Source organism: Salvelinus alpinus, chromosome 23, assembly GCF_045679555.1.
Source record: "Salvelinus alpinus chromosome 23, SLU_Salpinus.1, whole genome shotgun sequence".
Taxonomy (NCBI): domain Eukaryota; kingdom Metazoa; phylum Chordata; class Actinopteri; order Salmoniformes; family Salmonidae; genus Salvelinus; species Salvelinus alpinus.
This window is the reverse complement of record NC_092108.1, coordinates 20,876,266-20,901,245: the sequence shown is the minus strand read 5'-3', so window position 1 is coordinate 20,901,245 and position 24,980 is coordinate 20,876,266. Positions and strand designations below refer to the sequence as shown.

Here is a 24,980-nt window from a genome sequence, read left to right as displayed (position 1 = left end):
AGACACTAGACAAAAACAAATCCCCCAAATGAAAAAGAGAGGATGGATTCTTAGAGGGGCACCGATCCATGCTTCACTTGCTGGTGACATCAGTGGGGCGGGGTGTCACACTCTCTGCCAATGAGATTGAGCGGTGGCGAGGAGCTTAGTGGCAAATGAGATGGAGGATTGTAAACACGCCAGGGGAACACAGAGACACCGATCGATCAAGCCAGTCTGAGATTGATTAATTACTCTGGCTGCAAGAGGTTCTGAGGTGCTGCTGGAGTGACAGAGAAACCTGATCATAAAAAGATAGATCACCTCCCACCAATCTCCACTAGCTCTCTCACGCTTTATATTTGTTTACCCCTTTTATTAGGTAGAATGATAGGAATTATAGAATGATAGGTAGATTAGGTAGAATAATACATGTGTTATTCAAAAATGCAGAGTCATTGGGCTATCATGTTAACGTGTGATGGCAGAGGTTTATGAATGAGTGTGAAAGGAAGGAGGAAAACAGCAAGTGGTTACATAAGACAATAAGGTTACTAAAGAAAAAAAAAGTGGTTGGTCGTGGTGGATGTGTAGAGGTATAACGCAAACGTCATCATGGACAACTTTAGCATTTTAGCTAATTAGTAACTTTCCAACTACTTTTTAGCTACTTTGCAACTTAGCATGTTAGCTAACCCGTCCGTTAACTCCTAACCTTAACCCTAACATTAGCCACCTAGCTAACGTTAGCATTAGCCACCTAGCTAACGTTAGCCACAACAAATTGGAATTCTTATCTAATCATTCATATAGCAAATTTGTAACATAACGTAAAATTGCAATTCGTAACATATTCAAATTGTAATTCGTAACATCATGGACGTCCACATGAGAGAGAGAGAGAGCGAGCGAGAGAGAGAGAGAGAGAGAGAGAGAGAGAGAGAGAGAGAGAGAGAGAGAGAGAGAGAGAGAGAGAGAGAGAGAGAGAGAGAGAGAGAGAGAGAGAGAGGCAAATAATACATACAGTACACAACAATTGCAGGAAAAACACAAATCACAATCAGAAGTTAATTGCTTTCCCCTCTCATTCACTCTTCAAGTCATTACACTTCAGTTCAGTTCAGTAATCGCTCCACCACACCCTCTCTGATTGCAACATGAGTGGTGTCTGCATTTGGGTTTGGTCCCAGCTCTGACAGTAGTCACGCTTAGCAAACTACACTATCATCCGTCGCACATGACCTTGAATAAGCATGTACGAGAACAATGGAGTCCCTGATTGAAGATGAGAGTGTTCGGTACAACAGTTGATCTGAGTTCCCACAATGCAACAGGCAGCACATATCTTAGCGGCGCTTTAATTGCACTAAAATGACAATATGTAGTGAAAGGAGAGGAAATCATAGATTGGGCCAGGTCTGTAGTACTAGAGGCAGAGAAACCGACACAGTGTCATCATGAGACAATTGCTAGTTAAGCTTGTGTTTTCTTGTGTCCAAGAGCCTGCAATATAGAGATTTCTGTCATTTTGTATTGCTATATAAAATAGTTTGGTAGTGGTTGTGAAAATGTTTTTTCAACTGTAAGTTAACATTATTACATGGTTATTACATGTTAATATTCCAAAGTATACATGTAGATAGTATGGCAAAGTAGGTTATGGTCAGATATAAGGATCAGATAATCCACTGGGAATCAAGCCTTATCTGAATTTGTCATATTTGAACAATAGTACTAGTATGTTGTTGACACCCCATTTCTCCACTTGTGAGTTAATACCATGCAGCTAAATGCCATCCAATATCAGGACATCTGCTGGACACGGAGAAAAGGCTTTCTGGACAGATGGTCCCCCTCAGTCTATCTCTCTCTCAAATGATTTGTTTCAAACTTGTTGGCTTGATTGTTTCAATCACTTATTCACCCACTTGAATATCATGCATATCTGAATTATTATCCGAAAGAGGAGTTACCACTATAATGACAAAGAGATAACATTTTTGCTGTCTCTCAGGGAACAAAGATGTAGAACGGTGACTGTGTAAAACAAGCGCACACAATTAAATTAGTGAGAACTGTGAGGGGCTGTGAGGGGAGTAGTAAGGGCTGTGAGGGGAGATTGTAAGGGCTGTGAGAGGAGATGTAAGGGCTGTGAGGGGGGATTGTAAGGGCTGTGAGGGGAGGTTGTAAGGGCTGTGAGGGGAGGTTGTAAGGGCTGTGAGGGGAGATTGTAATGGGAGATTGTAAGGGCTGTGAGGGGAGATTGTAAGGGCTGTGAGAGGAGATGTAAGGGCTGTGAGGGGAGATTGTAAGGGCTGTGAGGGGAGGTTGTAAGGGCTGTGAGGGGAGATTGTAATGGGAGATTGTAAGGGCTGTGAGGGGAGATTGTAAGGGCTGTGAGGGGGGATTGTAAGGCCTGTGAGGGGGGATTGTAAGGGCTGTGAGGGGAGATTGTAAGGGCTGTGAGGTGAAATTGTAAGGGCTATGCGGGGAGATTGTAAGGGCAGATGTAAGGGCTGTGAGGGGAGATTGTAAAGGCTGTGAGGGGAGATGTAAGGGCTGTGAGGGGAGATTGTAAGGGCTGTGAGGGGAGATTGTAAGGGCTGTGAGGGGAGATTGTAAGGGCTGTGAGGGGGGGTTGTAAGGGCTGTGAGGGGGGATTGTAAGGGTTAGAGAAAGACTAAAAGGTGGTTAATTAAGAAAGGGGCTCTGTTTTGTCATGGATAATGAAGGCTGGCAGCTGCTGTGGAGAGAAGGAGGGAGAAAAATCTTTACAGACTAAAAGCTTGAGTTTTAATGGACTCACCCCAACTCCCTTTCCCACTCTGTAGGTATGGGGGCTCAGGAGGGCTGTCTGTACGGCTGGAGAGGAGGGTTTGGATGTATGGTTGTAAGGTGGTGCTGGCTGGTGTATTGTACGGTGGTTGTTGTGTAATGTAGGTAGTGGTGGAACATGATGTGCTTTTATCTTCTAGATCTGACAGACTCCGCAGGGGACAGACATCCTCTCCCAGGGGAGTGTGTGTGTGTGTGTTTGTTCAGTAACCTCCTCACTCACTCCCATGATAATTGTCATGCACGGCTGTTGTCTTCATAATTCAGAAAATCCCTGACAGCGTTTAAAAAACATTTTCTCTCACTTTAATAACCTTGAATTTCATTTTCCTGCTATTGAAAATTCTTCTCCCTGCTGTCTTTTCTTTGTCCAGGTTTTTCCATTAGTTTGCTATATAGAATGTACGATGGTGAAAATGTACACACAAAAAAGGGCCAAACTGAAACTATGAATATAAAAGACTATATGATGGAGATTTTCAATACAATAAAATCATCTTTCAATTTAAAATCATTGTGAAAGTTTCTCTAATATACAATACTTCCCTGTGCCTTTGTCTACAATACTGACAAAATCATTTCTACAGAGTTTGGAAATAATGTACTAGTGCTTTCAGATTCTTCATTTCATACAGCACTACATTACTGTACCATCATACTGGCCTTGACTTGTGATCATGACACACACACAAGGACACATACCCTCTTTCCCACACACACGCACACACACAAACACAACTGAGATGACAATTAATATAAATTCTATCAAGTATGCCAGATTGAACTGAATTTGATATGTCCCAACATAAAAAACTACAGCTCTTATCCTGATTTCTAAAAACTACATCTCCCAATATCCCGGGTGTTCATAATCACTACAGTTTTACATGTACAGTCGGAGTCCACCATTTCTTGGAATTTTGTAGGCTAAGGGGCTAAAGTGCATGATCAAGGCGACTGGCGACAGAGCCACTAACACAGTAGGCACTTAGTGACAGATACATTCTGGTAGTTTGGCTGGTAGACTGTGCGCATAGTGTTCAGTGTGCTATTCTCTTCTGATTGGGTGAAAGTTAGGAAGTTAAGGAGGATAGTTAAGAGTACTGCTGAGTGAATTTCTGGTGGAACTCCTTTACTTTAGCCAGTAAGATCTTCAGCTTGTCTGTGGGCGGCAGAATGGTCATCCTGGAACGAGGGAAGGAGGAAGGGAGAGAGAGAAAGGGAACTTTGAACGAAATGCAGGGCATTGGAAACTAAAAGCCATATATACTATTTTTCTGTTGCAAACATTTCTACCTTGTAAAGGTATATCAAAAAGGGAAATTATACCCATCTAAGTTTGTGAAAGGCTGTGATAAAATGTTTGAGTAAACTGGGTTGTCCAGACCTGAAGTGGTAGGTGCCGTCCTTCTGTCCGAAGCCACTTCCTGGGACCAGACAGATGCCAGTCTCCTCCAACAGCTTCATACAGTAGAACATGTCTGGAGCCTGGCCAAGCGCCTGGGGGGAGAGAAAGAGAGACTGAGAGGGAAAGAGGTATTACAGTGGGATGACACATACAGTACCAGTCAAAAGTTTGGACACACCTACTCATTCAAGGGTTTTTCTTTATTTTTACTCTTTTCTACATTGTAGAATAATAGTGAAGACATCAAAGCTATGAAATAACACATATGGAATCATGTAGTAACCAAACAAGTGTTAAACAAATCAACATATATGTAATATTTTAGATTCTTTCAAGTAGTCATCCTTTGCCTTGAAGACAGACTTTGCACACTCTTGCCATTCTCTCAACCAGCTTCATGAAGTAGTCACCTGGAATGCATTTCAATTAACAGGTGTGCCTTGTTAAAAGTTAATTTGTGGAATTTGGCCCATCAGTTGTGTTGTGACAAGGTAGGGGTGGTATACAGAATATAGCCCTATTTGGTAAAAGACCAAGTCCATATTATGGCAATAACAGCTCAAATAAGCAAAGATAAACTGTTTTTCAACGGGACAATGACCCAACACACCTCCAGGCTGTGTAAGGGCTATTTGACCAAGAAGGAGAGTGATGGAGTCCTGCATCAGATGACCTGGCCTCCACAATCACCTGACCTTACAGAGGTATTACAGTGGGATGACACATACAGTACCGGTCAAAAGTTTGGACACACCTACTCATTCAAGGGTTTTTCTTTATTTTTACTATTTTCTACATTGTATAATAATAGTGAAGACATCAAAACTATGATTGTGGAGGCCAGGTCATCTGATAAAGCACTCCATCACTCTCCTTCTTGGTCAAATAGCCCTTACACAGCCTGGAGGTGTGTTGGGTCATTGTCCTGTTGAAAAACAAATGATAGTCCCACTAAGCACAAACCAGATGGGATGGCGTATCGCTGCAGAATGCTGTGGTAGCCATGCTGGTTGTGTGCCCTGAATTCTAAATAAATCACTGACAGTGTCACCAGCAAAGCACCCCCCACCATCACTACTCCATGCTTCACGGTGGGAACCACACATGCGGAGATCATCCGTTCACCTACTTTGCGTCTCACAAAGAGACAACGGTTGGAACCAAAAATCTCTAATTTGGACTTGTCAGACCAAAGGACAAATTTCCACCGGTCTAATGTCCATTGCTCGTGTTTCTTGGCTTAAGCAAGTCTCTTCTTCTTATTGGTGTCCTTTAGTAGAGGTTTCTTTGCAGCAATTCGACTATGAGGTCCTGATTCATGCAGTCTCCTCTGAACAGTTGATGTTGAGATGAGTCTGTTAAGATGGTTTGGGATGAGTTGGACCGCAGAGTGAAGGAAAAGCAGCCAACAAGTGCTCAGCATATGTGGGAACACCTTCAAGACTGTTGGAAAAGCATTCCAGGTGTAGCTGGTTGAGAGAATGCCAAGAGTGTGCAAAGCTGTCATCAAGGCAAAGGATGACTACTTGAAAGAATCTAAAATATTACATATATGTTGATTTGTTTAACACTTGTTTGGTTACTACATGATTCCATATGTGTTATTTCATAGTTTTGATGTCTTCACTATTATTCTACAATGTAGAAAAGAGTAAAAATAAAGAAAAACCTTTGAATGAGTAGGTGTGTCCAAACTTTTGACTGGTATTGTATATACTGTACACAGGAAACACATCTCACAATCAAATATATCAACTTAATTGGTGTGTATATATCAACAGGTGATGGGACCATAAACTCCATAATTCAGAAATTGCCAAATTATAATTTTCTAATTTCCTGGATTAGTATTTCAGTCCTCAACACCAGAGCTGCTGTGTTGTAATTGTGTTTGTTTCATATGATTGTGTTTTGCAATCATATGAATAATTGGGTAATTGATGTGTATATAATATATATAGAGTAATTGTTGTTTATTGATGTGTATACAGGGCTAACCCCACAAAAGGGGCCGTGGTATATTATAGTGGTATTGACTGACCTTAGCTTCGTTGATGGATTTCTCTGGCAGGCTGATGTTAGGGAATGAGTACATGGCTCCCTGAACAGGGTTACAGGTGATCCCAGGTACTGTGTTCAGAATCTGCTCTGTCAGTTTAGCCTTCTCTGCCAGGAGACTTAGGGTGGCTGTGCGCTCCTGGACATGGAGAAGAGGGTGTGAGTGTGTGAGTGTGTGTGTGTGTGTGTGTGTGTGTGTGTGTGTGTGTGTGTGTGTGTGTGTGTGTGTGTGTGTGTGTGTGTGTGTGTGTGTGTGTGTGTGTGTGTGTGTGCGTGCGTGCGTGCGTGCGTGCGTGCGTGCGTGTGTGGCACACATACACAATCCATGTCTCAATTGTCTCAAGGCTTAAACATCATTCTTTAACCTGTCTCCTCCCCTTCATCTACACGGATTGAAGTGGATTTAACAAGTGACATCAATAAGGGATCCTAGCTTTCACCTGGATTCACCTGGTCAGTCTATGTCATGGAAAGAGCAGGTGTTCTTAATGTTTTGTATACTCAGTGTATATTGAATGTGTGTCCCTGTCAATGTTGACAGTCTGGTATGTCATTTAAGTCAATGTCTGCTTAATGACCATATATTATTACCTTCATGAAGGTGGTGTGGGAAGGTTCTCCAGGCTGGGGAGAGTTGACCACCAGGTCCATCAGAGCCTGACCAGGGACGGGGGGACACAGTCTGACCGACACCAGCTTAGAGAGCTGGGCCTGCACCTCCGGGTCCATATTAATCACCTCCATGTAACCCCCACGGAAACCACACCTAGCAGGCAGGAGAAGAGAGAGAGAAACCAGGTACAGAGATTCAGAAGGCAAGACACAACTGCACCATATCTACAGGTCTAGCTATTTCTATATTGGTTGAAGTAGTAAGGTCATATAATGGTTCATATTTCAGGTCATGTTAAATTAATGAGAATGATCTTACTCTCCCATGTAGCACTTAGAGGTGGAGTGGAAGGACGCCAGTTCTACATTGTCAGAGTACTCTGGTCCCAACTCAAAAAGCACCTTCTTAAAGGAATGGAACTGGCAACCCTCCGCATACACATTATCCTGGTACACCTAGAGGAGAGGGACAGAGAGAGAGGGATGTCAGGGGGTAAGAGATGAATGTAGAGGTGAAATTATGTTTATGAGGAGGATGACAAAAAGGTCTGATTGGTTTACCTCATCAGCCATCAGGAAGAGTCGCTCTTTAGCAGCGAATCGGATCACGTCCTCAATACACTGTCTGCTCTGGACCTGACCTATCACAGAGTTGGAGAGGGAACGGTTCAGAATCATATTAGTAGAACTGGACATTTTGGTTTCTGTCCAAGTGGGATCTATGTCCTCTGGCGCCATCTAGTGTCATGACTGGGAGGAAAACTGAAATTTTGCGAGATAATTAGGAATAAATGGGATGTCACAGAATGAAGGGTACGTAACAGTTTTCCTTGGGTTGGGTTATTTAAATCCTGCTCACATTCCCACAGCTGGCAGCACCCAAGTAATCATAAATTCGGAGCGCAGTTGCACAAGACCCAATAATAATGCCCATGGTTATTGGTTTGACATTCAATAAATTGTAGAAATGCATAAACAAATACTGAATTAATTTAATGAGACAACTAAAAGATGTGCAACATGGAAATATTGTCCCATTTACATTGTGTAATTTATTGACGGTCACTAACTAGCCCCAGAGATAGGCTATCCAAAGTCAAACCAATTTTGCCAAGGACACACACCACCGGCTGAAGCTAATTGGCAAAATAAGTTTGCTAGCTAGTCTAGGCTACCTCCAGACACATGAACTGGTTAGAAAGTTGCAAGTTATCTAGAAGGGTGAGTGAGTGTAACTGTGTACTGTTTTGGCAGAGCAAAAATACATACACTTCTAATGTTCGAACACACAAGAGAGACACCCACATCAAAGCACGCCTTCAAGACTCAAATCTTGTTCTTAGTCGCATTTCTTAATGAGGAGAATTGAAACCAAGGCTAAATCAGGAAGTTCAGCCCCCGTTAAGCTTGGCTACTTACCAGTGGGGTTACCAGGGTTGATGATGCAGAGGGCTTTGGGGTTGCAGTGCTTCCTGGCCTCCGCTAGGGAGCGCTCTAGCTCACTAAGGTCCATGCTCCAGCACTTCTCCTCATTCAGGTAGTAGTTGACCTGCACAGCGCCCAGCTCAGCCAGGGCAGCCGAGTACAGAGGGTACTGAGGGATGGAGATCATCACCCCTGTCCTCGATGCACCCTCACCACACACCAATAGTTTCAGCATGGTCTAGGAAAGACAGGGGAGAGGAGAAGGGAGTGAGTTGGTAAGCAAATTATAGATAATTAATTCAATAAATCAAGAATAATAGGTGATAAAGTTGCTGGGAGATAGACCGACTGATAGGTGCACATCAAGCCTATAGTCCTCAACGCTCTCCTTCCGCCTTCCTCTTTATCTGCAGTGAGAATGTTACTTTAAAACACAATTATTAGATTTTGTATTGTTCTTACTACGATGCCATCGCTGGCGCCGGTGGTGAGGTAGACGTTGTCTGGGTCACAGGGTACACCCCCGTCCCGACGCTCGATGTAGCGAGCCACGTCCTGCCGCACGCAGTCTATTCCCTGGCTGGCACTGTATGCACCTGAGAGAGAGCGAGAGAGAGAGAGAGAGAGAGAGAGAGAGAGAGAGAGAGAGAGAGAGAGAGAGAGAGAGAGAGAGAGAGAGAGAGAGAGAGAGAGAGAGAGAGAGAGAGAGAGAGAGAGAGAGAGAGAGAGAGAGAGAGAGAGAGAGAGAGAGAGAGAGAGAGAGAGAGAGAGAGAGAGAGAGAGAGAGAGAGAGAGAGAGAGAGAGAGAGAGAGAGAGAGAGAGAGAGAGAGAGAGAGAGAGAGAGAGAGAGAGAGAGAGAGAGAGAGAGAGAGAGAGAGAGAGAGAGAGAGAGAGAGAGAGAGAGAGAGAGAGAGAGAGAGAGAGGAGAGAGAACTCAATACACTACAGTGCTCCAGGACCGGAGTTGGAGGTCATTTCGTTGGTTACGCGGTCACCAAAAGGCTAACACGGGCCTATTAGCCAAAACATAATTATATTTTAACTTACATCCTTACAATACACATTCTATCCAGTGCATGAACAACATACCCACACTACCGCCTCCACAAGCCTGCAGAATGCGTCGTGCTCTGTTTTTGGCATCCTCTGGAAACATGTTTTCATTCAATAGTTCCGGGTAGGAGCAGAGTGCCAAGACCTTGAGGAGGAAGAGAGGACAGAGAGTAAGGTGAGGAACAGACAGGAGTTGATGCAGAATAATGTACACAAATCTGCATGGAACACCACATGAATCTGCATGAAAAGGTCACAATGTGTTTTTGCCTTAGACAGAACGGTTTCAAATGATAAAGGAGAATGAAAGACATCCTGTAATCAAAAAGAGAACTGTGGTTTTAAATAAATGGTTTGGAACTTAGGGAATAAAAGCAGACCTGTCTGAAGAAGGTGATTGGCTGCTGGCCCATGGCATGGGCGTCGCCAATGTTGGCCTTGATGACCTCAGTGAAAGGCTTCTTCACTCCCTTCAGGACACAGAAACAAGACACAAAACGATGAGAAGACTAGGGCAAGGAAGAAAGAGATGGATGAATGATATGCTGGATCCCAGGGGTGTGCAGTGCAGAAATGCAGACCAATAAGTCACCTTATTCTTTATAAACTTATAAACTCATACTTATAAACCCATTTATAACTACTTAATCTGCGTGTGTCCCTCTATAACTAAGACATGAGTATGAGGTCACGTCCTCCTAGACTCCAGCCACGGCGGTACTCTCTAATCTCAGATGTCTCCACTACCTCAGGTAAAGCTAAAGATGCCCATCTACTGTAGTCATGCTATCAGGAGAACAAACAAGAGCTCTGGAAAAGGCTTGGCACTGGCGTCAGCTATATTTCTCTTTCTGTCTCACTCTCTTTCTCCCTCTCTCTTTCTCCCTCCCTCTCACACTCTCTGTCTCGTTCTTTCTTTCTCTCCCTCCCTCCTCTCCCAACCTCTCTCTCTCTCAAACAATGTTAGTCGATAGCAAATGCACTAAAATAGACAACCCTTAGTAACAGCCAAACAGCTCTTTATAATTTTCTATACCAAGTGCTTTTACTTATTCAACTCTCAAGCACAAACACAAAATCAGGTATAGTCTTTTCCAGGAGAAATGACTTGGCAGAATGCCAACATGCATTGGTTCAATACATGCTCTCCACTCCCCTTGCCTTTTGTCCTAAAATGTAGAACATTAGCGCTGTTAAAAAACATAAAACACAGGAGTAATACAATCCAATGTTAGCAGTCTCTGTGAAGGTGTAATGTGTAAATGGGGGCAGGGTTTGCAAATGATAAGATAAGACACACCTACCTACAAATGCATACACATAATGTGCGTCTACGTGTGTTTGGAAGCAGAGTGGAGGGAGTCAAAACAAGATGGGACATTTTAGCCTAACACCACCTTGAATGTACAAAACATTAGGAACACCGTCCTAATATTGAGTTGCACCACCTTTTGCCCTCAGAACAGCCTCAATTTGTCGGGGCATGAACTCTACAAGGTGTCGAAAGCATTCCACAGGGATGCTGGCCCATGTTGACTCCAATGCTTCCCACGGTTGTGTCAAGTTGGCTGGATGTCCTTTGGGTGGTGGACCATTCATGATACACACGGGAAACTGTTGAGCTTGAAAAACCCAGCAGTGTTGCAGTTTTTTTAAACACTCAAACCGGAGCACCTGGCACCTACTACCATACCCCATTTATAAGCACTTAAATCTTTTGTCTTGACCATTCACCCTCTGAATGGCACACATACACAATCCATGTCTCTGTTGTCTAAAGGCTTAAAAATCCTTCTTTAACCTGTCTTCTTACCTTCATCTACACTGATTTAAGTGAATTGAATTAGTGACATCAATAAGGGTTCATAGCTTTCACCTGGATTCACCTGGTCAGTCTATATCATGGAAAGAACAGGTGTTCATAATGTTTTGTACACTCAGTGTATATTAAAGCAGAGAAAATGCTATCTGGAAAACAAAAGGAGACATACACATTCCCAGGCTGCCTGAAAGCCTTGTCAAGTGTTACATCAGCTAGACTCCAGCTGTAGAAACAAACAGACGTTAAGTAGTAAAGCAGGTGTCAACTGCAGAGTTTTTAAAAAAGAGACTCAAAAGAGACATGGATAATGGTAAAAACTGAATTTGGGAAGGTTTTTAGGGAGTGTGGTGACATTATGTCCTTATAAGCCAATAGAAACAGGGGGTAGCTGTCTATGCCATTTTCTCTGTCCTTATAGGTCAATAAAATGCCACTACTTAGCTACTTCTCTCAGAATACAGTATCGGAGAACAATATGTCAAGCAGTTGAACGTATCAAACTGCCCTTGATGGATGATGGAACTGAACTGGCCAAGAACACAGACTCCTCAGTGAGTGTCCAGATGTTTGGTATTTGACACCCTATATAACAAGATAGACAGTGGTTGGTGGCCACAAGTGGAACTCATTCAAACTCAGTGGGAAGCAAAGCAGGCCCGCTGTTGTTCTACCCACCAGAGACATTTATCGAATCTAATTGGGCCAGCTGAACCAGCAATGACCACCAGAGTACACAACAGAAGAAAAAACTACTACACTCCAATCGGTCACACGACAGAGGTGTTTCTGCAGTCCAGACCAATCACAAACAGCAGGGAGAGTGACACCCACGGAATACAAAGGATCTCCCATTCCACTCATGCTGAGAGTAGAGAGTAGCCTACATTTTACTGCTAACAGAAAAGTCAGTCCCCAGCATTCATTCTGAGAGTAGAGAGTACAGACTACTGTTAAAAACATAGGTGCAAAAAAAACGGGAACTTTCTAAAATGTCCTAAGAAGCTTCCTAAGAGTTCCTAAGAAGGTATTTTATCTCAGCAATGCTTTTTAAATTGTCACAGATTAAGAACACCTAGCAGACCCCTTGTTGACACGTACACTGATTAAGTCCTATGGCTCGTCAGAGTGCTGTCTATTGCATGTTCTTTGTAAGATGATTGAGACTAGCCTATGGTTGATGTTGTCCTCTCTCTAATGCTTAACTCAGTTCTCTAGTGGTTTTTGCTCTTTCTGCATGTGTACGTTTATTTGCCTCTCATTTTCTGTCTCTGACAAGTAGCATTCTAATTGGTCTGGCAAAACAAATTTGAAGTCTGGCCAAAGAAAGTGACATCATTATGGATTCTAGTTTACTCTTCAAGGCAGGAGATGTAACATGATGACTTTCATTCATTAAAGAAAGTGACAGCGTGCTGTGCTATTCCACAATCTTCCCGCAGTCTCCACGGTTACCCCTGAGGATGTAGAAGGCATCTCCGTGGGCCTCTAGCCTGGTCCCAGATCTGTTATGACTAGGAGTTGGTAAGAGAGCAAAAACAGATCTGTGAACCAACTAGTGGGCCTTCTGTTCCCCGTTCATCGGCCAACCGATGAGCAAGGAACAAAGGCTCTGACTGACATGATTTGGGCTGGATTTGTTGATGTGACGTTGTTTTGCTCACACTGTTTTTTCTCTTTCTGCTTGGCTAAGAGGAGAATTAACTAATTATGACTATGTAAAACTTCTTGTCAATATGGGGGCGCTGTTTCCACTTTGGAAAAAATCGTGCCCAAATTAAACTGCCTCGTACTCTATTCTAGATCGTACAATATGCATATTATTATTACTATTGGATAGAAAACACTCTCAAGTTTCTAAAACTGTTTGAATTATATCTGTGAGTAAAACAGAACTCATTTTGCAGCAAACTTCCAGACAGGAAGTGAAAAATCTGAAAACGATGCTCTGTTCCAGGGCCTCCCTATTGAATTGCCTTATATTTATGGATATGCATGCACTGCATACGCCTTCCACTAGATGTCAACAGGCATTGGAAGGTGGAATGGGGTGTCTAGCTTGATCTGAGGTCGAACAAGAGCTCTTGGAATGACGTGTCCAGAATTTCCTTTCTCTACCTAGGCGCGGGAAGCACCTCCCTATTGTCTTATGATAAGCGTTCGGTATACACGGCTAATATCTCCGGCTTTGTTTTTATTTGATACATATTAGAAAAACATCACAAAGTATGTTTTTTCAACCGAGTTTCATCAGTTTATTCAACGTTTAATGGGACTTTTGGAGTTTTCCGTTCTCTGCGTCGAGAGAAATTGGGAACGTCATCAACATTGGCTAGCCTTGTGGAGTGAATTCGACAGGAGAGAAGGACATTCTAAAACCAAACAACGATTTATTCTGGACAAAGGACTCCTTGTACAAGATTCTGATGGAAGCTCAGCAAAAGTAAGAACAATTTATGATGTTATTTCGTATTTCTGTGGAAAATGTTGAGTCCTATTATCCGCGTTTTGGCGGGCGCTGTCTCGCTATAACGTAAGCTGTTTGTTATGGTAAAGTTATTTTAAAAAATCTAACACGGCGGTTGCATTAAGAACCAGTGTATCTTTCATTTGCTGTCCAACATGTATTTTTTTGTAAAGTTTATGATGAGTTCTTTGGTCAGATTAGGTGAGTGTCCAAACTAGCTCCGGACATTCTGGTGAATCGATGCTACATATTCACAATGTATAACCACGGTTTGCAGCTCTAAATATGCACATTTTCGAACAAAACATAAGTGTATTGTATAACCTGATGTTATAAGACTGTCATCTGATGAAGTTGGTCAAGGTTAGTGATTAATTTGATATATTTTGCTGGTTTTTGCGATCGCTACCTTTTGCTGCTAATAAATGCATTTGTGTGTTAGGCTATTGTGGTAAGCTAATATAATGCTATATTGTGTTTTCGCTGTAAAACACTTAAAAAATCGGAAATATTGGCTGGATTCACAAGATTCATTTGCTGTACACCATGTATTTTTCATAAATGTTTTATGATGAGTATTTAGGTATTTCACGTTGCTCTCTGAGCCACACGGTCCCGTGTGGCTCAGTTGGTAGAGCATGGCGCTTGCAACGCCAGGGTTGTGGGTTCATTCCCCACGGGGGGACCAGGATGAATATGTATGAACTTTCCAACTTGTAAGTCGCTCTGGATAAGAGCGTCAGCTAAATGACTTAAATGTAAATGTAAATGTAATTATTCTGGCTGCTTTGGTGATATTTTTGATGGTAGCTGCAATGTAAAACTATGATTTATACCTCAAATATGCACATTTTCGAACAAAACATACATTTATTGTATAACATGTTATAACACTGTCATCTGATGAAGTTGTTTCTTGGTTAGTGACTAATTATATCTCTATTTGGTCGGTTTTGTGATAGCTACCTATGCGGTAGAAAAATGGTGAAAATATGCGGTTGAGTCTTTTGCTGTTGTGGTTAGCTAATAGAAATACATGTGTTTTCGCTGTAAAACATTTTAAAAATCGGAAATGATGGCTGGATTCACAAGATGTTTATCTTTCATTTGCTGTATTGGACTTGTGATTTCCTGAAAATTATATTATATGATATCCCTGTCGCGTTAGGCTAGGCTATGCTAGTCAGCTTTTTTGATGAGGACGATCCCGGATCCGGGAGAGAGAAGCGGTAGAGGTTTTAAGTCGTCTCAGGTATCAGAACATTTTCCTGAACTTTATCTGCAACTGAAACACTGCAGTTCCTCTGAGCCCTCAAAAAAGGTTTGTGTGTTAGTAAGACAACATAGACACAGGGTGAAAAGAGTATAGAGAGAGCAGAGAAAGACTAAATGTATTTTGTTGAAAGTGCGTGTTCTTTCCTTACCTATTTTAGATAAAGGTAAGCAAGTGACTGTAAGCTTTGTACCCTGTTTTCACACAAAAACCTAACACTCACCAGAGCTCAGTTTAAAAAGCAGGTATTCCTAGTTACAAAAGACAAGACTGGTTTGGCCCAGCTATACTTGGAAGAGTCTACAGATACACCTGATACAGCACATGGTTTGTGTGTTAGTTGGATATTTGGATGTTCCCATACATAACAAAACACACATTGTTTCTATTTCTAGGTGCTCCGTATGACATAACGATGTAATAACTTATTGGGAAACCCCTGAGGTAGACTCCTGAATGACCAACCTGCCCCAAAGCCAGGTAGACTCCTGAATGACCAACCTGCCCCTAAGCCAGGTAGACTCCTGAATGACCAACCTGCCCCAAAGCCAGGTAGACTCCTGAATGACCAACCTACCCCTAAGCCAGGTAGACTCCTGAATGACCAACCTGCCCCTAAGCCAGGTAGACTCCTGATTGACCAACCTGCCCCTAAGCCATGTAGACTCCTGATTGACCAACCTGCCCCAAAGCCAGGTAGACTCCTGAATGACCAACCTGCCCCAAAGCCAGGTAGACTCCTGAATGACCAACCTGCCCCAGAGCCAGGTAGACTCCTGAATGACCAACCTGCCCCAAAGCCAGGTAGACTCCTGAATGACCAACCTGCCCCAAAGCCAGGTAGACTCCTGAATGACCAACCTGCCCCAAAGCCAGGTAGGCTCCTGAATGACCAACCTGCCCCAAAGCCAGGTAGACTCCTGAATGACCAACCTGCCCCAAAGCCAGGTAGACTCCTGAATGACCAACCTGCCCCAAAGCCAGGTAGACTCCTGAATGACCAACCTGCCCCAAAGCCAGGTAGACTCCTGAATGACCAACCTGCCCCAAAGCCAGGTAGACTCCTGTTTGGCTGGGGTGTTTGAGGATGAGTCAGAACAAATAAAAGAGAGAAAATCCATGAAGATGACGTTTTGCATTTTGGTAAAGCCATAGGGCCGTCTGGTCACCATAGACCATATGGCAGTCCCTCCACCCCCCTACCCAGCTAGAGAGTGTACCTCTCTCTCTCTCAAACACAGAGACACTTCAATCTTTTTCCTGGAAATAGCACTCAGATTGTTCCACTTTGCACACTACACTGGAATCAGTAAACTATCTCTGTGTTTCCATGTCAACCCCTGAAATGAAGCAAGAGGGGATAGGGCAGGTAAGGGTTACACTTATGGGGTATTATGGGATCTTTATGCAGCAAGTGAAACAGTATAGCTTCCGTCCCTCTCCTCGCCTCGAACCAGGGACCCTCTGCACACATCGACAACAGCCACCCTCTGAAGCATCGTTACCCATCGCTCCACAAAAGCCGCGGCCCTTGCAGAACAAGGGGAACAACTACTTCAAGATCTCAGAGCGAGTGATGTCACCGATTGAAATGCTATTAGCGCGCACCCCGCTAACTAGCTAGCCATTTCACATCGGTTACAAAAGTAGATTTCCGACCGGGGGGCCCCCATTCATTTTGTGTGTCACTCTCAATCAGATATCATATTAAAACCATTTATCATATTAAAAATGCGAACATTTCTCTCCACCCTATGGCAGAAGTTGTAGAATTGCAGGAACATTTCTGTAAAACTGCTAATCATTCTCTTCACCCGATGGTGGGGAGAGAATTACATTTTACTAAGGGCCCCCCAAAAGGCTAAGGCCGGCTCAGACTGCATGTGTGGGTATGGATGTGGGTAAACAGACCCACAAGCAACTAAAGTCCCTCATGATGAGTTCAGATTTTTTGTGGCCACCACCCCCCATCACTGTTTCCCATCTCTGGTCTAGATCATTCACCCATTTCACATAACAAATGTCACGGGACTGCAGGGGGGCTATAGGAGTGATGAGTTATTGCTTTTAAGAGAGTTAAAGGAGACAGTGGTATTGGTCTGGGGTAAAGTGAGGATTTGACCTCTGACCTCTGATGATAGATGACATACTGTACGACATTGTGAGGTCAGACGTTTAAATAGAGCTGATGTAAAAACAGACCACAGACTGAACTGAATCTCTCAGTTTTCTGTTTGACTTGTGGACTTTGACCTGAATCTTTCTCAGCTCAGAGAACAACTCTGATACTGTATAACAGAGAACAAACAGTGACAAGGGCGAGAGAGACACAGAGACAGAGGGTGAGGGAGAGACACAGAGACAGAGGGCGAGGGAGAGAGAGACACAGAGACAGAGGGTGAGGGAGAGACACAGAGACAGAGGGTGAGGGAGAGACACAGAGACAGAGGGTGAGGGAGAGAGAGACACAGAGGGTGAGGGAGATAGAGACACAGAGACAGAGGGTGAGGGAGATAGAGACACAGAGACAGAGGGTGAGGGAGATAGAGACACAGAGACAGAGGGTGAGGGAGATAGAGACACAGAGACAGAGGGTGAGGGAGAGAGAGACACAGAGATAGAGGGGGAGAGAGACACAGAGACAGAGGGAGAGGGTGAGGGAGAGAGAGACACAGAGATAGAGGGGGAGAGAGACACAGAGACAGAGGGAGAGAGAGACAAAGGGTGAGGGAGATAGAGAAACAGAGATTGAGGGAGAGAGAGACACAGAGACTGAGGGTGAGGGAGAGAGAGACACAGAGACAGAGGGTGAGGGAGAGAGAGACACAGAGACAGAAGGTGAGGGAGAGACACAGAGACAGAGGGTGAGGGAGAGAGAGACACAGAGACAGAGGGTGAGGGAGAGACACAGAGACAGAGACAGAGGGTGAGGGAGAGAGACACAGAGGGTGAGGGAGATAGAGACACAGAGACAGAGGTGAAAAAATCAACAGATGACCAACAGAAGGCTCAACAAACCTGCAAAAATGTCAACTAACCTTCAAAGTAGTAGACTTTGGCAGGAGGGTGACACACTGGGTGTGTGCGCAAATGCACCCAAAAAGTCTATATTTTGGTGAACAGTTAGGTTGGAGGGCAAAGGGAAGTGCAAACACATGACAAGAGTTGCTCAAGTCACTGTAAACCAGTTATTGCACAACTAGTACAAGGCTACACACAAATGGGATTCACAAGATCAAAATGTGATTTATTCTAGTGAAATGGAAAGAGAAAGGGAAAGGGGGATACCTAGTCAGTTGTCATGACGTTGCCCTCTTTGGGTACAGTGAGCACCATCCCCCTCTCTCTGTCTCCTACACTCAGGCTGCTGCGACCTCAGGTCGTAAATTCCTGGAGGAGATTATCTCCTCATGGCCACAGTATAGAGAGAGAGTGAGTTTTCATAGAGAGAACAAAGGAATTTCTTCCACCTCACAGAACTTGAGGTCCGAACATCATTTATTTTTCTGGAGAATGTATAAAAGATCAGTGAAGAATCCAGCCACGAACTGGTCCGTTTGGTACAATTTTGTGAAACTCATGGGAGACAATACGGCCACATTACCATAACGCTGTTTATATAATAGCCTCAGATATGAGGTTTACATCTAATTGTTGTGTAAGATGAATGAGTGAGGATGATACTGTTTGTGAAATTGTGTTATGTGATTTTGGACTGTTTAATGAAGGAAACTCCAATTCCCTTGGGAGTTTAACTAAATCAGAGGACCGCCCATGAGCCCAGTTAGGACCTGGCGTCATGAGACAGCCTTTTTCTGCTCTTCCAAATAAAACCCCCACCCGGGTTTTCTATCACCAGACCGAGCTTCCCTCAATTACGAGATGGCTAAAGGTTGGAGACCAGCTTACCTCGATAACGAGAGGGCCAAGGTTTTGAGAGGAGACCATAAACCTAAGGTTTGAGTAGATGGCTGAATATTTTAACCACACCACGTGGTTAAACTCTTAGACTATCGATACCGACAGAATAAGAACAAGTCTTTGATATTAATTACTAGTCTGCAGCTAGGAATTCGGTATCATTGAACGCGAAGACCGACAACCGCCAAAACATCTATTCTATAACGACATGAATGAATGTCACTCTGAACTATGCATTCTAACCACGACAGAGAGAGAGAGAGAGAGAGGGCGGACAGACTCTCCAACAGAAACAAACTTTTCCACAGAGATCCCGACGACACACTGAGCGTAAATATATATATTGATTGCAATTGTTCCCGAATGAGTGAGCGTTCATGTGCAAAGGATTAGCATTTCAATTGTTATAATTATCAACTTTGTAGTGTCTCATCTCAGTTGACCCCAACTTCCCATTTTGTCCACCAAGGCGTGATACCGGTTTATCCCACTAGGGAAACTCCGTTATCATTTCCTTGTAACTATCTACTGTTTGTTTATGCAGTTCTGTGAATTACTTAGTTAGTAAATAAATGATTTAAGACAATTGATGTATGGATGACTCATAGTGAAGACTGGGTTCGTGCAGATAACCAACAATTTACGACGTTTGGAATGAGACAAACATGAGGCAAATAATAATTCATTAATTATAAGACTAATTGATCAGATATAAAAATATCTGAAGAGTTATATTAGGAAAATTATAACGTTGTAATCTGAATATTTTCCTTGGTGCCCCGACTTCCTAGTTAACTACAGTTACATGATTAATCAGTTTAATCGCGTAATAATAATTACAGAGAGTTATTTGATAAATAAGTCTTCAGTTTAATGATGCCAAAGACACGACACAGTTGTACAACTGAATGCATTCAACTGAAATGTGTCTACTGCACTTAACCCAACCCCTCTGAATCAGAGAGGTGCGGGGGGCTGCCATAATCGACGTCCACCTCTTCAGCACCCAAGGAACAGTGGGTTAACTGCCTTGCTCAGGGCAGAACGACAGATTTTTACCTGTACGTAATAATAGAGCTTCCGGTCTCAGTGAAAGAAAAGGTACTCAAAAGGAATTCTAATCAAATCAAATTTTATTTATCACATGTGCCGAATAAAACAGGTGTAAACCTTAGCGTGAAATGTGTACTTACAAAATCTTATTTTCTTAAAACGACATTGTTGGTTAAGAAAATATTTACTAAATAAACTAAAGTAAAAAAAGTAACAGAATAAAATGACAATAACAAGGCTATATACAGGGGGTACTGGTACCGTGTCAATGTGTGGGGGCACCGGTTAGTCGAGGTAATTGAGGTAACATGTACATGTAGGTAGGGGTAAAAGGGACTTGGCAATCTGGATAGATAATAAACAGAGTAGCAGCAGCATATGTGAAGAGTGTGAAAGTGTGTACACAGTATGTGTGAGTGTGTGTGAATCTAGCCATCTAGCCATAGACTGTTCTCTCTGCTACCGCACGGCAAGCAGTACCGGAGTGTCAAGTCGACAGTTAAATTCAATTTCCTGCAATTCTGTACATTTTGACATTGCTTATAACATGTTCATATGCTATCTGGGGGCCCCCTGACCTCCAGTGGGCACCCAACCAATATATATATATAGTAATTAACTTTATGTCCTGAATACAAAGCGTAACCTAAAACACAAGGCCAAATATACACTGGAGTGGCTTACCAAGATGACATTGAATGTTCCTGAGTGACCTGGTTACAGTTTTGACATAAATCGGCTTGAAAATCTATGGCAAGACTTGAAAATGGCTGTCTAGCAACGATCAACAACCAACTTGACAGAGCTTGAAGAATTTTCAAAATAATAATGTGCAAATATTGTACAATCCAGGTGTGCAAAGCTCTTAAAGACTGTAATTGCTGCAAAAGGTGATTCTAACATGTATTGACTCAGGGGGGTTAATACTTATGTAATGAAGATATATTTGTGTTTTATTTTTCATAATTTCTTTACAAATGTTAGAATTGTTCTTCCACTTTCAAATTACAGTGTATTTTGTGTAGATCATTGACAAAAAAATGACAATTAAATCCATTTTAATCTCACATTTTAACACTACAAAATATGGAAAAACTCTAGGGGTGTGAATACTTTCTGAAGAACTGTATATATTGTGGAAATTTTGCCTATGGATCAAATGTTGTCATAACAGGTCTGTGGCAAAGCAGTGATGGCAAAAGAGCTTGGTACAGGGATATACAGTATCAGTCAAAAGTTTGGACACACCTCCTCATTCAAGGGTTTTTCTTTATTTGTACTATTTTTTACATTGTAGAATAATAGTGAAGACATCAAAACTATGAAATAACACATATGGAATCATGTAGTAACCAAAAAAAGTGTAAAACAAATCAAAATATATTTTATATTTGAGATTCTTCAAAGTAGCCACCATTTGCCTTGATGACAGCTTTGCACATTCTTGGCATTCTCTCAACCAGCTATATGAGGAATGCTTTTCCAACAGTCTTGAAGGAGTTTCCACATATGCTGAGCACTTGTTGGCTGCTTTTCCTTCACTCTGCAGTCCAACTCATCCCAAACCATCTCAATTGGGTTGAGGTCAGGTGATTGTGGAGGCCAGGTCATCTGATGCAGCACCATCACTCTCCTTATTGGTCAAATAGCCCTTACACAGCCTGGAGATGTGTTTTGGGTCATTGTTGAAAAACAAATGATAGTCCCTCTAAGCGCAAACCAGATGGGATGGCGTATCGCTGCAGAATGCTGTGGTAACCATGTTAAGTGTGCCTTGAATTCTAAATAAATCACTGACAGTGTCACCAGCAAAGCACCCCCACATCATCACACCTCCTACTCCATGCTTCACGGTGGGAACCATGGTGGGCATCATCGGTGGGAATCATCTATTTCACGGTGGGAATCACCCGTTTACCTACTTTGCGTCTCACAAAGACACGGTGGTTGGAACCAAAAATCTCTAATTTGGACTCGTCAGACCAAAGGACAGATTTCCACCGGTCAAATGTCCATTGCTCATGTTTCGTGGCCCAAGCAAGTCTCTTCTTATTATTGGTGTCCTTTAGTAGTGGTTTATATGCAGCAATTCGATTAAGCCTGATTCACGCATCTCCTCTGAAGAGTTGATGTTGAGATGTGTCTGTTACTTGAACTCTGTGAAGGATTTATTTGGGCTGCAATTTCTGAGGCTGGTAACTCTAATGAACTTATCCTCTGCAACAGAGGTAACTCTGGGTCTTCCTTTCCTGTGGCGGTCCTCATGAGAGCCAGTTTCATCATAGCACTTGATGGTTTTCTGACTGCACTTGAAGAAACTTTCAAAGTTATTGAAATTTTCCAAATTGACTGACCTTCATGTCTTAAAGTAAACAACAGTTTCCCATTGCTTATTTCAGCTGTTCTTGCCATAATACGGACTTGGTCTTTTACCAAATAGGGCTATCTTCTGTATACCACCCTTACCTTGTCACAAAACAAGTGATTGGCTCAAACGCATTAAAAAGGAAAGAAATTCCACAAATTAACACTTTTTTTGGTTACTTCATGATTCCATATGTGTTATTTCATAGTTTTGATGTCTTCTCTATTATTCTACAATGAGTAGGTGTGTCCAAACTTTGAACAGGTACTGTACATAATTTGTACATGCAAATCTGATTGGAATCAGCATTTGATTATTTAAATAATCAGCCTCAATTTATCTTCAGAGTTGCTTTTTTCTTTCTTAGGGCATTTACGGGGACAGGCCACCAAAATCGTCTCGTTTATTTTTTATTTATCCGTTATTTTACTGAGAACACGTTCTCATTTGCAGCAACAACCTGGGGAATAGTTACAGGGGAGAGGAGGGGGATGAATGAGCCAATTGTAAACTGGGGATTATTAGGTGACCATGATGGTTGAGGGCCAGATTGGGAATTTAGCCAGGACACCGGGGTTAACACCCCTACTCTTACGATAAGTGCCATGGGATCTTTAATGACCTTAGAGAGTCAGGACACCCGTTTAACGTCCCATCCGAAAGACAGCACCCTACACAGAGCAGTGTCCCCAATCACTGCCCTGGGGCATTGGGATCTTTGTTTAGACCAGAGGAAAGAGTGCCTCCTACTGGCCCTCCAACACCACTTCCAGCAGCACCTGGTCTCCCATCCAGGGACTGACCAGGACCAACCCTGCTTAGCTTCAGAAGCAAGCCAGCAGTGGTATGCAGGGTGGTATGCTGCTCACCCTATATTACGCAAGCCTAACACGCTGCTGCGTGTCACTCTGCTACAGTTGCAATTTCAGAAAAGCAGAGCCAGTGAGGCCACAGGAGAGTAGTGTCCAGGTAGGTTAAAAGTCAGACTGGTGCAGTGAGTCTAGTTGAAAGACTGACAGTGCATGGGACAGTGTCAGAGATTGCTTTCCCACTTTGAAAACTTAAATATATTTCAAACTGAGAGAAACAAATAATTTTTTTAAATGAAAAAAAATGAAAATGATGACTGAGGGTAGCGTGTAGGGTAGTCTAAATCACAATATTATTTAATTAATAACGTTTATTTTAAGCATACCTCTCTCAGCTCTTTCTCGATCTGCATGGCGCGCTGTACAATGGGTCCGCGCACCGCATACTCGACGTTCTTCACCGTGGGGTTCATGGTGTCGATGGTCAACACCTTGTCCCGGGAGAACACTCCATTCTCGGTCATTTTCTCTTGGGCAAGTCCACGCCGCCGTTCACTGACTCCTGAAAGTGCTATACTCTGGGGGGAAAAGGGTGACAGCTGAGAGGGAATCAGCATTGAGCGGACCCCAGAGACGAGGTACCCCGCGGGGTATTGCGCCCTGCCGCCGAAAAACCATACATTTCCTCCGTTTAAAACGCTCACGCTTCTGGATGGTAACATTTGTCCTATGCGCGAAGCAGACATGTTACAATATTATATCCCTTTAGCTGTGAAGTGCTGCGACCCATCTACGCTCAATGAATGCACACACACAGACAACTGTTTGTTGTGCAGTAGGCAATTTTTTATTTTTTTTTAAGTCAAGCAGGGCTTTGAACCTTACAATTACGATCGAATGAGGTGAGTTTAAAAAAAATTTCAGGGGAAGTGATAGTAGATCTGTTTCCCAAACCCGTTATTCACAGATTGGTGCACTCTTTTCTCTTCTGCACACCGCACACATTGTAACATTACTCCCACATACACCCCTTTTGTGAGTTGAATCCAACCTGCATCCCCATTTGCCTACGCACGGATAAGTTGTCAGTCAGGGTCGGATCTCCGGTTACCGAGACGACAGACACAAGCGATAAGCCTATGCGAGGAGACCGGGCGCAGCTTGCTCGCTTTCCATGGAACTCCCTCTCTTTCGTTTGTTAACACATACAACGGCAGCGCGCTCTAGACTACTGGGAGGAGACTACGGACCAGGCCATTCTGCAGACATTTTGCGCAACTCCTCCTAATTGGACTCAAGCCGTTCTCCCACTGCTTGTAGCAGCAGCATATTTACACGGAATGTGCACTGTGCTCAACTGGTTTGCTCAACTGGTGATGTTTTAAGGGCCCTCCACACTAGGCTAGTTAAGTTTTAGTGTGAATGACTGAGATAGATGTTGCTTTATTTATAGCTGATAGTTCTTTAACATAAATGCTAAATTCAAATGATACAGCATTCCTAAATAACCATTCATATAGACTACTTTCAGTAGGCCTTACCCCCAGTGCAATTTTCCTAATTACATCATTGGGTTGATGAGCATGGTGACAGTGGATAGTAGATTTCCATTGCAACAGTGTGGACAGAAGTGACTCAAAGAACCGGATCAACCATTGACTTACAAAGTTTCAAGTATCAAAGTGGTCTGATAAGGGACATAATTTAGTCAAAGTGATTTAGTTCTGTATTAAGATAGACCGCTGTGCCACTCGGGAGCCCTAAGGCACTGCATCTCAGTGCTAGAGACGTCACTACAGACCCTGGTTCATTTCCAGGCTGTATCACAACTGGCCGTGATTGGGAGACCCATAGGGCGGCGCACAATTGGCCCAGCGTCATCCGGGTTAGGATTTGGCTGGG

General features: G+C 43.0%; 1 protein-coding gene across 4 annotated transcripts; it reads right to left on the bottom strand.

The window, feature by feature from the left end:
* Nucleotides 1-443: 443 nt before the first annotated feature.
* LOC139550537 (alanine aminotransferase 2-like) lies at nucleotides 444-24,303 on the bottom strand. 4 transcript variants are annotated; one of them, XM_071361486.1, is made up of 12 exons: nucleotides 24,154-24,291; nucleotides 23,465-23,656; nucleotides 9,752-9,841; nucleotides 9,408-9,516; nucleotides 8,780-8,913; nucleotides 8,312-8,555; nucleotides 7,454-7,533; nucleotides 7,212-7,348; nucleotides 6,872-7,046; nucleotides 6,264-6,419; nucleotides 4,202-4,335; nucleotides 444-3,999 (listed from the first exon to the last, which is right to left on the bottom strand). In XM_071361486.1, the coding sequence occupies exons 2-12, from the start codon at nucleotides 23,600-23,602 to the stop codon at nucleotides 3,909-3,911; spliced, it is 1,488 nt and encodes a 495-aa protein (XP_071217587.1). In that variant the 5' UTR covers nucleotides 23,603-23,656; nucleotides 24,154-24,291; the 3' UTR covers nucleotides 444-3,908. The 4 variants fall into 4 exon arrangements, with proteins under 4 accessions (XP_071217587.1, XP_071217586.1, XP_071217584.1 ...); XM_071361485.1 differs by having other exon boundaries at nucleotides 24,130-24,290; XM_071361483.1 differs by having other exon boundaries at nucleotides 23,465-24,303.
* Between the last annotated feature and the right edge of the window lie 677 nt (nucleotides 24,304-24,980).